Genomic DNA, 15,078 nt, shown 5'->3' on the forward strand with positions numbered 1-15,078 from the left:
AAATAGCTGCCTAAGAGGGAAGCAAATAGAGGAGGCAGTTAGGTTTAATTTTAAAAATATCACTCTACAGGGGAGCATTCCCCCCAGAACACCAGCGCATGAGTTACTGCTCAATTCAGAAAGTTCTCATCTCAGGTTCCAGGAAAAAAAAAAGAGAGGAGAGAGAGAGATCAATTGTTGCCCTTTTCCTGGAAGCCTAGGTCCTTGCCCTTGACTCGGTACCCCTCCCCAGCTCCTAAACACTCCAACACACACTTTGCTAGGCCGTGTCCGAAGAGATCTGGGGCCGGGATTTGGGTCGCACGTGCGTGGGAAAAGTAGACAAATGAGCAGCAGGGAAGATGTTAGGACAAAAAGAGACAGAAGAACAAGAAAAACAGATGCCCAGATAAGTGTGACCGAAGGAGAGAAGAATTCAGGAGCGTGGCGTTGCAGCGACCGTGGGTGCAGACCGCACGACTAAGCCCTTAGCGCCTGAGAGGCTCCCGGCTCGCGGGGCTCCAAGCGCGTCTCGCTCCGGCTCACCGAGCCTACTGGGGACAGGAGAGACAGTATTCTGCAGAGCTCCGAGGCCCGAAAACTGGAGAGTAGTGGCCCACAAGAGCTGGGTGAAGGGCACAGTCCTGCCCATCTGAGCCCCGGAGCCCGGGCGTGTGTGAGCGCCGCGAATGCCCCACCCACCCGAGGACCCCACGCACCTTCAGCAGAGAGGGACCCACCTCGCTTACTGCGTCTCCATCGGTTGCCTTGGCAGTGGCTATAATCCATGCAATTCAGAATGATGAGGGCAAAGGAGAAAAGGCGAAACTGCATCTGGACGGTCGGGCGGGGGAGAGATGCCTCTCAAAGTCTGGGAACTGAAGGGCTCATCCAAGGAGCCGGCGCCGGCCGCGCTGATGGGGAGGACTCACAGGGAGAGTCGCCACTAGCCCTGGGGCCGCACTGCTCACCTGGGTGCAATCAGCATCTCTCCACCGTGAACCTGAGAGACGAGGAGCGAGAAACAGCGTGGGTAGGGGATGGAGAGAGATCCCCGGGAGGCAGCGGCGCCTTCGCGCGTCAGAATTTAAAGAAGGGAGGGAAGGGGGAGGCGAACCCGCTGCCTGGCACGAGCCGCGGAGACGCTTAATCCAGGGCGCGCAGCTGCGGACGATTTGGAGAGGAAGGTGATTACAATCAGTGAATTAGCAACCTCTGCCGAGCTATAGGCTCCGACCCGGGGGAAAGGGCGTTGCGCTGGCGCCCGGGCAAAGGAAAGAGCTCAGGTTTAAAGAGCGCTCTTGAGCCCGCTGGGCCCCAAGGCGGGGTTCCCCCGCGCCGCGACTGCGGCTGCCAGGCGTGGGTCGCCTACCGTGCGCACGTACGACTCGGGCGGCGCGGCGTGCCTAGGCGCGGCGCTCCATCCCCGGCTCTGCAAGCGAGCCGCTGCCTTAGCACGTGGGCTGGGGAAAAGTTTGCCAAGCCCAGCCGGGAGCGCCTAGCAGCCTCGGGATCCCGGCGGCCTCCGCGGGGTCGGCGTGCGCGGAGGGTCCTCTGGGCCGGCGGCGCTGGGCAGCACCGCGGTGTGGCGGGAGCGTCCGCAACCACTGGGATGCTGCGTCCCCGCCCGCGAGTGCGATCCCGGGGCTGGGGGTGCGCCCGCACTCGCTCTCTCCGTCCCTATCCAATTCTGCCGCTTTCCGGGCTCTCTCCCCGGTCGCTTCCCAGCTAAGGTTTCGCCCTCTCCAAGCTGTGGGAGACAGAACGCTGCCCGGAGTCCGAAGGGATGTGGCGAGCGCACTTTCCGATGGAGATGCAGGCGGGCTAAGGCTCGGGATGCTTCTATAAGTAGGTGGTGCTGTGGTCCAAGGCATCTAAATCTAGGCTGCCTCGGAGTTCCTGGGTCCTAAAGCCAGAAACGCTAGGGTTTCCTTGAGGTCCTAAAGAGCGCTGACAGCCTACGCGAACCTAACCCCAGGCGATTCCCCCTCCAGGCTATTCAAGAGGGGACAGATAAACTGAAGAGTGGCCAGGGTCGGGGGTGCCGACCTTGCTGGACCCCGGGGCACGGCTGTTCATCCCCAAAGCGTCCTGTCTGGCGCTCTGGGGTCATTTCTCATCTCAGTGCCAGCTTTCCTGCAGGGGGATCTGACCAGCACACTGATACATACCCTCCCCTGGACCTTCCTTCCCGAGCTCGGAGCTCCGGGCAGGGACTGCTGCTGCTGACAGACAGTTTAGACCACTTGAGGCACATCCCTCAAGATGCCACACCTCCGTTACTTTTTAATTCACCTCTTGGCTTTGTTTTATAGGAAGATATGTGAGCGCGGATGAAATTAAAACGTGCCTTCAGTGTAGGGAATGAGATGGGTATTTCCAATAGCTTTTGCTTATCCTCAGCACTGTTCATTCTTGACTTTGTTTCTCCTCCAGGAAAATTTACCACCTCCAGTGGTCCCTTACTTGCAGTACCAAGTAACTGGCACCTTGATTGTTTAAAGAAAATTTTACTTGATACTACCCAATTCATTCTGGTGAAATCTTCTGTCCTTACATTCTTTCCTATAGTAGTGAATGATTTACTCCCTAGGCAAAAGATAAGCATTTATACTGCTAACCATGGAGGTATGACCGTGCCTATAGATATGCCCACAGGGGCTGTATTATTATGAACATTTTATACTACTTAATTATCTTTGCTATTCCTCAGTTTCAGAAGATGTTCAGAAATTTGGTGATTTAAGACAATTATGTAGAAACAAGAATATTAATAGTCATGTTTATAACTATTTTATTAATGCCTATCCAGAACTATTTTATAGACATCATTATTATTCATGTGCCAAGAATTTCAGTGTTAGTCCCTTTATGCATGCCTGAGAACACCCAAGTACGAGTATATCTAACTTTATAGATAAGAAAATCCAGACCTGAAACTGGCCCACAGGGTACAAATAGAGTTGACAAAACACATTGCAGAAAGAGTGGATCTGTTTCTCTGCTTTCTAAGTCCTTGATTTTTATCACAGAATTTGGAAGCGATTAGAAACATTAAAGTCTAGAAAGTGGCCCAGCATTTGGCATAATGAATTAATTCCACTGAATCTCTCCAGCATCATAAATACCACTTCCTCCCAAATATACTCATGCATGCACACAACGAATGTATTGCACTTGTGAAGCAGTTAAATCAGTGGGAGAAAAAAAAATTTTCTCTAAATAAGCCCCCTGCATTCCTGTGTAGCTTTGAGATCCATTCAAAGTCAGTGTTTAAAATATTCAAAGGCAAAAATAAGCCTAAGACCAAGCAGATCTGGCTCTACCATTAAACCACCTGGACTGCTTTGGGCAATTCTCTGGATCTCAGTTACCTTGGTGGTATTTTCAGGACACTGGGCCAAGGTCTCTCTCACCTCTGCCATGGTCTAGTTTACAATCATTTATTATTATTATTATTTTTACTGGTAAGTTTGCTATGGGGTCTAATCATTGTGAGGACAAACTCATCAGTGATAGGTTCTCCGTGTAGAAAGTAAAGAGCAGCATTATCCTTTGTTAAATTTATGGGCCACTTGCAACCTTTTCCCTTCAAAGATAATTTATCATAATTTTAATCCTTTGGGTTGCACAGTCGATATTTTTTTTAATCAAAGGTAATTTTCAGTTTAGTGAAACACTAGATTCAGTTCATGAAAAAGAATATTAACAGTTCCACTTCTATGGAAAATTGGTTAGTGTGTTTTAAAAGACAAGAATAGGCTCTGGAAGAAAAGATTTCTAACTCCTCCTTCTTATATTCCGTCTTGGTCTGTCTCTGGTTTTTAAGTGACAACACTGACCCTCAAAAATCTGTCAAACTTAGTTCTTGGGGTAGAGTCACATACTTAATCTTTTGGCAGATAATTAGTTGATAATACAGATCTTTTTTTCTGCCATTCACTGAATATTTTTCCTGATTTCACAAACCCAGGAATGTTCTTGCTCCTAAAAAATACAACCCTAGCAGATACTAAACGATCATTAACTTTAATCTCATATCTCTGCTTCGTCTAATTTCCAAACTCTGAATGTGCTTTTGTTGAGGCTCAAGGCTCAGTTTCCCCATCTTGAAGATTCGATGGACTTTTTCTTCACCCTGAGTTTTTAATGGTGGTTTCATTAAACTGACTTTGTAAATAGACATATGCCTAGTGTCTGTTTACAGAGAAGCATACTGACGAGGTTGACTCCACACCACTCATTGCTGATAGAGAAGGTTAACTGAGGGCAGGGTGGGGGACAACGTTATAGGTGGGTGGTGACTTTGGTTTTTTCCTTTTTTTATTTTTAATTCATTTATACAGCTTAAAATTCAATCCTTACAAGAGAGCATTCAGGGAAAAGGCTCTCTCACCTTTCTTCCCCATGCAGCCATTCTTAGAGACAATCAGTTATTCTTGTATAAAACTTGTATATCCTTCCAAGTTTTGAGTATACTTCCAAGAGATATTTTGTGCTTATCAAGCAAATGCGTGTGTGTGGTGTGTGTGTGAATATATTTTCCTCTTTTTTTTGGTCTTTTTCATGACCAGCACTCAGCCAGTGAGTGCACCAGCCATTCCTATATAGGATCCGAACGCGCGACGTGAGCGTCGCTGCGCTCCCAGCACCGCACTCTCCCGAGTGTGCCACGGGCTCGGCCCTATATTTTCCTCTTTTATGTAGCTGCTAAAATACTGTATTCACTAATCTGCACCTGATTTTTTTTTCATGTATCTTAGAGTGTATTCAGCATCAGTTCATAGAAAACTTTCCTGTCCTTTTCATACAATCATACATCTTTTCATTATATGGTTATATTTAACCAGTTCCCTACTGATAGACATTTAGATTGTTTTCATACTTTTTCTGATATATGAAATGCCTCAATTAACTTTTTCATTGGGTCATTTTACCTTTGCATTATAAATTCCTAAAAGTGGAAAAGTTGGATCAAACAGTTGGACGTGTGTGAGTGTGTGTGTGTGTGTGTGTGTGTGTGTGTGTGTTGTGTTTTCTTCAAACTGCCTTCGACAGACAGAGAAACTCACCAGAATTTTTTTTATTTTTTATGCTCAGCCAAAAAGTGGTATCTCAGTAAAGTTTTAATTTGTATTTCTTTTAAATTGAATTATTTATATCTTTAGTCTGCTCAAGCCACATTTATTTCCTTTTCCAGGAACTCTGAAGATATCATTTGACTCATTTTCTAAGGTGTATTTATTTCTGCTTGTATCAATATATATTATCTTGTGTGATTTGAGTTACAAATATTTTTCTAAGCTTATAATTTGTCTTTTAGCTTTGTTTTTTGATGTGTATTTATGTGTAGAAAATTTTAAAATATTTTTAGCTAGTTGTAGAGGATCAAATGTCTCCCCAAACTCATTGAAGCTTGAACTGTGTCCTCCAAGTTTTATGTATTAGAAAATTGGCATGTGCTGTGAAGGTTGGGAGGGTGGGAAATCCTATCATGGTAATTGAAAGGTGGAGCCTTGAAGAGGTGATTAGCTTGTAGGACCATGCCTTAGTGAATGGATGAATAATGGTGACCATGGCGTGGTTCTGAGGGCTTTAAAAGAAGAGCACATGAGAGGTTAGTCTCTCTCTGCTCTGTCATTTTCTACAGTGTGAGACCCCTGCTTGCTGTAAGGCCACCACCAAAGAAGGCCATCACCATAAGTGTTCCCTGGACTCTGGACTTCCCAGCCTCCAAACCTGTAAGAAATAAATTTCATTGTTTTATAAATTACCCAATTCCATGCATTTTGTTATAAGCAACAGAAATGGACTAATACACCAGTGAAATTTCTCAATGTTATTTTTTCATGTTTCTCTATTTCTCTCATACTTTCAAAAGCTTTCACTATGTATTCTTTTAAATTTTTCCTTTGAGAGTTTTCTAGTATATTTTTTCAGTGTTAAAAACCATACGATGTTAGTAATTTTGTGACTGTACAATGGGGGCTACAGTAAAATACATGTAATTTTTTTCTGTATCTAATTTCTTAAGTATTTATGTTCTCAGGTTTGGTTGACTTTGGCACTGATTCTTGTTTTTATTAGCTAATGGATTTAGCATTCTTTTATCTTTCATGTTATCAGATATCCATATTCATATTCATATTCTCAGATTTAAAGTTTCACACAATCTTTTTATTCACTGTTGATAATAAATGTTGTTGTCATATGCACTCTTCTAGTCTAGCATATATATCCTTGAACTGCTTTGGAACAAATTATAGCATTTTTGCCATTACGTCAATATTGATAACATTAATTTTTTCCTGTTGAATATAAGCTGAATCTCCATTTTGTTAGTTGTATGTGATAGCCTATGTTCATTTATTATATTTTATATGAATAATTAAATTAATATGAAAGATCATCAACAAGGTAACAAGGTCCTCATTCAGACTAATTTGTTGTTTTTAAAAGCTACATCATAATCACTTATTTAACATTTGAAAAATGTGTAAACATTCGACTCCTCCCAACGTCAACACTGATGTTCTCTGCCACTTGAGAACTTTTCTGTTGACTGATGTGATAAGGACCATTTCTCATTTTGGTCTCCATCCTCATGGAAGAAATCCAGAAGGCAGTTTTGTTGACTTCAAAGGAAGTCCAACTCAGAACAGCTCAAGAGAGAAAACTCGAGATTTGACCTGAAGTTTTAAAATTATTTTACTTATTTAATTTTGTGTGCTCTGAACTTTTGAACTAAATTAATACGTGTCATTTCCATTTGTGTGTGTGTGAATGTGGTTGCTGTAGGTGTTACTATTCCCAGTTAACAAGCAATACATAAAGATTCTCAGCTGTCTTAAGAATTAGGCTCAGTTTTCATTAATATGAATAGAATGTCTGTTTTCACTGTGTTTGTGGACACCTAATTAGCTTTGCTAATTGAGATAAACAATAGAACAGGTAATTCCTAAGAGCAGGAAGTATCCTCCCCAGAACTTTTTTCAGTACTAATACCCAAAATAGATATATCTTTCCTAAGCACTTGGTTTGTCTTTAATTTATAAGGAATTGTGTTATTGCTCAAAAGCAAATTTGTGGTTTGCCCTCAGCAAATGTATAAGAGTTTATGGCAGACATTTTATGTATTAGTTTCATTTACTTTTCTACGCTTATTTTCCCTTTGCCATATTTTGCTCACCTATTTTCAATGTATTTTCCTTTGCAGCATTGTATGTATCTCTATAAGACACTTTAACTTTGGAGTAATATGAAAAATAATTAAAGATAATAGGAATAGGTGCAAAATTACAGCTAGATAGGAAAAATAAGTTATAGTGGTATACAGTAGTACTAGGCATCTGTAAGTAACAATAATTTATTGTATGTTCTCAAATGGCTAGAAGAGAGGATCTCAACTGTTCTCATCACAAAGAAACAATAAATTTTGGCCACAAATTTGCTAGCTGCCCTGATTTGATCTTTACACATTGTACACATGTATTAAATTCTGTACCCCATAAATATGTATAATCAATACATTTCAATTAAAAAAATAAATTTTAAAAAATAGTAGAAAAATATACACACAGGTTAGAGAATGAATGTGGGAGTTCTTCTAGTTGCTGAGTATGTCTGCTATAACTCTTCACTCCAGAACGAGGAAAATAAACATGGAGTGGGTTTGGGGATCAACCAGGCCCAGTGGGAGATAAACCCAAGCCAAAACATCATTAATCACCCCATCTCATAAGCACCTAGTCCGGTGGACCACAATATTTTGAGTGTCAAGAAATTAATGTCAGTTTAGAGCTAATGTCCAGTAGTAACAAAAGACTAGTTATTTCCCCTTCCCAGGAACACAGTCTTTGGAGTAAATGGCCCCCTATCCTGTTGAAGAAGGCCAGGAAAAAAATTTACAATGAGGGTGTTTGCTCCAGAGATTTGACCTCCTCTTCATTCAAGGAGCTCTGGGACTATGAACTGGCTCAAGTCTGGGATTGGTTAAGGAGCTGTGACTCTCTACTGTGGTGACCCAAGTTATACTTTTTTAAACCAGGCAGAAAATTTTTCTGTTATACAAATCAATTAAGACACTACTAATAAGCTGCCCATCTATTTCAGTACTACAGAAAATGTAAGTTATAAATACCAGCTACGCTCACAGGACTAGTTGCAAAAACACACATTATAGTAGTTATAAGTATTTCTTCCTTGATTTGATATGAATATCAAACATCCATATTTTTCATCTTATTCCTCTACTATCTAACATAAAGTGTGTTAACTGTAGTTAACCTTACATCTCAGTATTTAAACTACAGAATATGAAATAGTGCAACTCAGCTAAAAGAATGAATATTACCCCAAGATGAATAAAAGGGCATGTGTGACTGTGTATCTTCTTTTGGGAAAGTCAATGTGTGTTTATGTGGATAGGTATGCCATGTTATGCGAAAGCACAAATTTGCTTTTGTCTGCACTTGAAAATTAAATGTGGTTAAAAAAAAAAAGTGTGTATTGGATGCCAAATTGTTGAGAGATGGATTGTTGTGGTTTCTACTGTGTCATCTGGGTTGAGAATTGTATTCCCCAAATCCCCTGCTGTGTAATGATTTTGAGTTAGAGTTGGATGAAAGAGAAACATACAGGAGACTGGGGTGGGGAGTCAGAAATAAAAGGCCTTTCTGAAGGTCTTTTCACAATAAGATGCAATGAGGGATGGAAGCAGGGGTCAACAACAAGTAGGAGCTTGAAATTCACTCTCCTCTGCTCTACATCCAGCTTTTCTTCCTGACTGGTGGCCCTTCTGTCCCACAGAGACCCCAGTCCCATCAGTAGATGACTAGCTGTAGAGTCTATTGCTTTCCATAGACCTCTCCACAAATTCTCCTTTTGTCATTACACTATGGTGGCTGGGCATGCATGGCTTCTCAGACATGTTAGTGACTCCACTGACCCTTTCCAGAACTTCACTTCCTCAGCTCCTCTCAGAATTAAGATTTAATTCCTATAATAAATCCTTTATCTATAACACTCAGTGACATTGCTCCCCTGACTGAACCATGACAGACACAGGTATTATCTATTGATTTTCCACTACAAAAAAAAAAAAAATGAAAACCTATTCCCTTTTCCTCCTGCTTCTTCCCTACCCACTATCTGCCTATCCTTCAAATATGGTTAGATCAATATTAAATGGTTCTATTATTATGACTAAATATATTATTGTTTTAATTTATTCAATGTTTAGTAAAAAATTACTTTTTCAACATACAAATGAAGGAAAACATCACAATTGAATTTAAAGTCATAAATGTGTTATTCAGAGCTGAGTCATATAGTAAACTGTGACTACAGTTGCTTTCCTTTGCAACTTTTTGTTTTCTCTGGAATTATCATTACCTTGTGTTCTCCTTTGCAGGATTTTCTGTGACTTATGAGAAATTCAACCCAAACTCTCTTTTGTTCATCTTCATCACATGTTAATATGTTCATTCATACCAAGTAGGCCATCAATTTCATCTTCTTAAAGTCCCTCTTGAAGACTTTGGCATGCTTCAGCTGGACTAGTTATCCTTTGTGCCTGATACACAGTTGTCATTCTGGGATGTCCCCTCACCAGCTTCCTGGGGATTCCCTTTCTCTCTCACCTGTGGTGAATTTTCTGTTTCCTGTGTGTAATGTTTCCCCTGTCCTGGTTAATCCTTCACTTTGATGGAGAATATTCTCCAAGAGTTTCCTGAAAATTTGTGTGTAGGGGTAAATGTTTTGAAACTTCGCATGTCTAAAAATGTCCCTATTCTACACTTACAGCAGATTGTTTGCCTGGGTATAAAATTCTAAATTGAAATCACTTTCCTGTAGTATTTTGAAGACATTATTCCATTGCCTGTTACCTTCCAATATTGCTTTTCGGTAGGTGAAAGCGATTCTAATTACTGATTCTTTATTAGGTTCCTATCAAGAGCCAACTCCCAGAAGCATAGGGGTCCTAAATTTCACTATAAGTACTTTGGTGTGGATCTGTTTACATTGATTTTGTTGGGAACTTGATAGCCTCTTAAACTTGCAAATTTATGTCCTTCAGTTCTGGATATATTCTTGAGTTATTTTGTGGATTATTTTTTCTCCTTTATTTTCTCTCCTCCTTTTCTGGAACACCTATTGGTCAAATCAAATATTGGACATTCTAGAGTGGTCCTCTAATTTTCATATATTTTCTCTCCTATTTTTCAATTCTTTGTCTTTTTTTCTCTAATTTCTGGAATATTTCTTCAACTTTATTTTCTAAGTCTTCTCATGAGTTTTCCATTGCTTGTCTCAATTTTTTTTAATTCCCAAAGCTTTTTTTTTTTTTTCTTTTAAAAATTCTTCTTTACTGTTTCTTCCAAGTTGTTTTGGTCTATGTTTGTTTTGGTCCTTATCTTTCATCTCTGAAGATTCTCTTGATATTTGGTAATTCTTGGATGTTTGCTTATATATAAAAGTGAGAAATAAAAAGCTGAACTCCTAGCACTTGGGTGATGCTTGTCAAATTGAGCTTTACCATATGGCAAGTGTACCATAAGTAAATGGACTGAGACATTTATTGGGAGAATCAAAATATAATTTATTTAATCATTTTCACTAGGTTTGGTCAGATTTTACAGAGAAAAGTTTGCCAATATTTCATCAAAAATGTAACTGCTAGAGGAACAGTGAAGGTTGATAGTAGACACTTATTTTCTTTTATTCTTCCTTTTCTTATAGATTCTCCCCTCTTTAAAAAAAATATTTTATTTTAGATTAAGTGGAGTTTCAAGAGACAGCAAAATTAGAGGCGTTGAAGTCTGCTCTATTATTATTTGTCTTCATATGTTTTTCCTTTATTCATTCAACAAATATTTATTGAAGTTCCTTATATTGATACTGTTACAGGCACTGAGGATATAGTGGTGAAAAAGGAAGACACGATCTTTGCCCTTATGGAACTTACATTCCAACTGGGAATAGATAAACAATAAAAAGTAAATAAATAAATAGATTGTTTTGTTTTCCAAGGTTTTGATTTTATTTTAGTTCTTTTATTTTGTTGTACTTTTAAAAACTCCCAAATATCCTTTTCCACGTATCACCAATTATTTAGATTTTAATTTATTTGTTTTATCATTCACTTTATCTCTACAGCTATACATACTGTTTTGACAGACCACTAATGAGTAAGTTTTAAATGTGACCTGTTATTTCTAAATGTTTCTGTATATAATTCCTGTGAGCAATAACATCTAGTTATGTACCCTCAATATTATTAGAATTTGGAAGTTTAACACTAACACAGTATTATTATCTAATCCACAGTCTATATTCAAACATTCTCAGTTGTCCAATGTGTCCAACAAAATATAAACTACTTGGACCAGGATTGAATCCAGAATCTTGTCGTACACTTAGCTTTCATGCTTCATTGTCCCCTTTAGTCTGGAAGTGTTCCTCAGTCTTTCTTAGTCATTTATGGCCTTAATATTTCTAAAGAAACATTTTGTTCTTTATTACTACGGTATTATGTTCTTTTCTATTCTGTTTTGTTGAATGTTCCTTAGTTTGACTTTCTCTGATGTTTCCTTATAATTATATTGAGGTTATACTTTTTTTTTTTTTTTTTTTTTTTTTTTTTTTTTTTTTTTTTAGGAGGAATGCTATGGAATTGATGCTGTGTCCTTCTCAAGGCACGATATCAAGAGGAACAGGATGCTGGCCTGTACCATTACCCCATACTTGGTTCAAATATTGTCTGTGAGGATTTTATACTATAAAACTACTATTTCCTTTTGACACTAATAATTAGTTTATGTGAAACACTTTGGAACTATGTAAATATTCTCTTCCTCATCAAACTTTTACTCACTACTTTTGGTGTCCATTAATGATTCTTGTCTGAATCAATTATTACTCTGATGGTTGCCAAATGGTGACTTTTTAATTATATTATTTCTTCTACATTTATTAGTTGCCATTTAGCAACTAAGGAAGAGGTTTGTCTTCTTGGGAAGCAATTGATTAATATCAGTATGGACCTGTGGATTCTTATTTTGTTCAATGAGTTGTATTATGTTATTATATTTATTCTGATGCTCAATTTGTCCCAGATTTGGCCTGTGGAAAAATCTTGAGCTGGGCCCTGCATCCTTTTGACATGTTCCCAGCATATTTTGAGTACATTTTTACTTTTTGGCACAACTATAATTCCCGGACTCACCTTGTACTTTACTTCTTCAAGCCTTGAAATGAGCCTTTCCTCCAAGCAGCCTTGGTTTCTGTTAGTGGAGAATTATGTTTAGAAATGAAGGTCTGTATGATGGGTGTATGCATTGCTACTGGGGTGTCATAGCTTCTAGTCCTTCTCAGCATCAGAGTTAAGACCATATACCCTGCCCATTCCAACCCATCAGTTTATACTAACCTTTCACTCCCTTGGAGTTATCTTTTGTAACATGATAAATGTGAATTGGAAAAAATATATAAAAAGCAATTACTGCTGTTGTGCAAGTATCAAGAAAAGCTTCACAGGAATAATATATAACCTTGGCTTAAAGGCTGAGTAGGACTTTGTCAGAGAAGCAAGAGAGGGCATTTAAGTCAAATGTGATAGAAAGACGGAAAACAAAGATATAACGTCAAATAGTTGTCTAATAAACTAATGTGCTAATGAGTTGGGGCATGGGATGAAGGAAGAAAGATGAGGGTTTAGACTGGCAAAGTAGATTGCATCCAGGTTGTAAGTGAGCTAGACTTTCATGGTAACAAATATGAATTTTATCTTCAATGTATTGAGGATTTTCTTTTTTTAAGTAGGAGGTATAACATTCAATTATATGTTGGAAAGATAATTACTTTGGCAATACTGAGAATGCATTGGAGAAATCCAGTTAAGAGGTTGGTCACAAAAAATTATATATGTATGAGATCATATGATTCAGTATATATATGATATATGACTATATTATATATGTGATATATATGTACGCACAGTTGATTCTCATTATTCATGAGAGTGATATTTTTAAAGTTGCTGCAAACACTGAATTAGTGAATACTGAAACATTGCTACTAGGGGAAATACAGGGTTAGGTTCCTGCACACCATTGGTCACAACATTTTCATTAAACAATCTCTACATAACCTTGTTTTATGTATGTTTCTGTTTAAGGACACCTTATTTAATGTATATTGTTAATTCATTAATGTCAAACTCATGACAGCAGTACTATATCTCAATCCTGAAGAAAGCTTACTTAACATATGTATTTTTTCCTTAAGGCACACCACAGCCTTCTTGCACCTAGGAACACTGCACAGTACTTCAATACTATGCTTAGGAATCATTTTAAACAGTGAAACTACACAAAAAAGCACAAAAATTCAGCACTAAATAGATCACAAAAAGTACACTTGTTTATTTATAGTATGAGAGCTGAAACAAGAACACAGAATGACATCTTACCAACCTCAGCTGGAAATGTGCACATCAGCAACTCAAATTCTTCGCTGCTCTAAATGTCCGTGAATGAATGTGAAAGTGCCACAAATATTGATTTGGGGGTCACAAATAAATCTTAGTGAGTAAGCAAATGTGCAAATATGGAATTCATGAGTAATGAGTATCAACTATGCGTATATATATTTACACACACACACACACACACACATGAACTCAAACCCATGTAATGTTAGTGGAAATGGAAAGGAAGGAAGATGACCAGTTCAATGTGGGAAGGGGAGAGGTGGGAGGCAAGGACAATGCTGAAGTTTCTATTTTGGAAGACGGGGTATGTATTGATGCTATTACCAGAAAATATAATCCTGAAGGGAGTCAGAGGAAAAAGAAATAGAACGCAATTTTGGAAATGTAGAATTTCAGCACGCGGACAGCATCCTGGTAGAGATAGCCAGTAATCAGTTGGTAATAACATGGAAATGGAGCGTATTACTGAAGCCATCACTAGAGATATAAAATGTTATCATCAGGCACACATAGAATACAGTTGAAGCAGTAGGGATGGAAAATGTTGCCTGCGGAGCAAGGCAAAAATCCAAAGAAAAAACTTTGAATAAAAACATTAAATTTAAGGAGTCTAGAGAAAGAGAACCAGGAAACAAGTCAAGGGGAAAATTGGGAGGGAAAAAAAATCTCAAATATAAAGCGTCTACAAGAACAGTAGCAAGTAAGGAAGGCTGGTAAATGTTTCCTAAGCAGGGTGGACAGAAAGCAAAGGAAATATTTTATTTGCAAACAGGTATGCATACAATTCTAAATATGTAACATTATTTGCATATTTGGTACCCTTTGCCTGTGACATACTATAATTTTTCTCATGCTTCCAGATGGTAGAAATAGGATTTAATAGGATTTAAAATAGGAAAGGTAGATATCCCAGAAATACACCAGAGTCAAAATGGACCATGATAATAGTATTTCGGAGATATCAGAAGCAACCCATACTACCAACCTCAAGACAGAGAAAGGTAAGATCATGAGAAGTTGATCCATGATGTCACATTAAGAAATATAGATCTGACTATCCCATTTCATCAGGGCCTATCTATAAGCAGAGTATGATAAAAGAACAGGGGCAGAAAACTGGAAGAGCAGACAACAGGAAGAAAGGATCAGGTGTGATGATGCATAGACCAGAGCTTTCTTCTGACTCCTGGTTACCAAGAATGGCAGGCTAGATTATTTGTATCAACTCTCCTGCTAAAAACAACTACAGATGCTGAATTTAATATCATAAACATTTTCCCAACACCCACAAATAGGTACTAATATAGTAAGGAAATAACAGGCCTAATAAGGACCCAGGAAGGTAAGTGAGCATAAAACCCATTTACATCCTGAGGGTATTTACCCAACTCAGAAATTTTGAATTTTAATTTTCTCAGGAAGGTGAGGGTCCCTTGTGGAAAGGGAAATAGACATTCAAATCCAGAGTACATACTAGTTGAGGAGTAAATTAGGATACCCTCCTCACAATAAGCTGGTACCCCAGCTATACCCTCATGTCGAGATTGCTCAGTAGTGAACCAGCCCTCATCACAGCTTGCATCCCAGATTTACATTATCTGGGTGGT

At 38.9% G+C, this 15,078-nt stretch overlaps 1 protein-coding gene across 3 annotated transcripts in view; it reads right to left on the bottom strand.

Moving 5' to 3' along the window:
• Positions 1-813, bottom strand: part of RSPO2 (R-spondin 2) — a 150,934-nt gene extending 150,121 nt beyond the window's left edge. For 2 of the 3 annotated variants that reach the window (XM_063080085.1, XM_063080083.1), the window contains exon 1: positions 720-813. In XM_063080085.1, the coding sequence (XP_062936155.1) occupies positions 720-813 (94 nt within the window). Of the gene's footprint in view, positions 1-698 lie in introns of all 3 variants that reach the window. The other variant, XM_063080082.1, reaches the window with a different exon arrangement.
• Between the last annotated feature and the right edge of the window lie 14,265 nt (positions 814-15,078).

The sequence above is a fragment of the Cynocephalus volans genome, chromosome 15 (assembly GCF_027409185.1).
Source record: "Cynocephalus volans isolate mCynVol1 chromosome 15, mCynVol1.pri, whole genome shotgun sequence".
NCBI classification, from domain to species: Eukaryota; Metazoa; Chordata; class Mammalia; order Dermoptera; family Cynocephalidae; genus Cynocephalus; species Cynocephalus volans.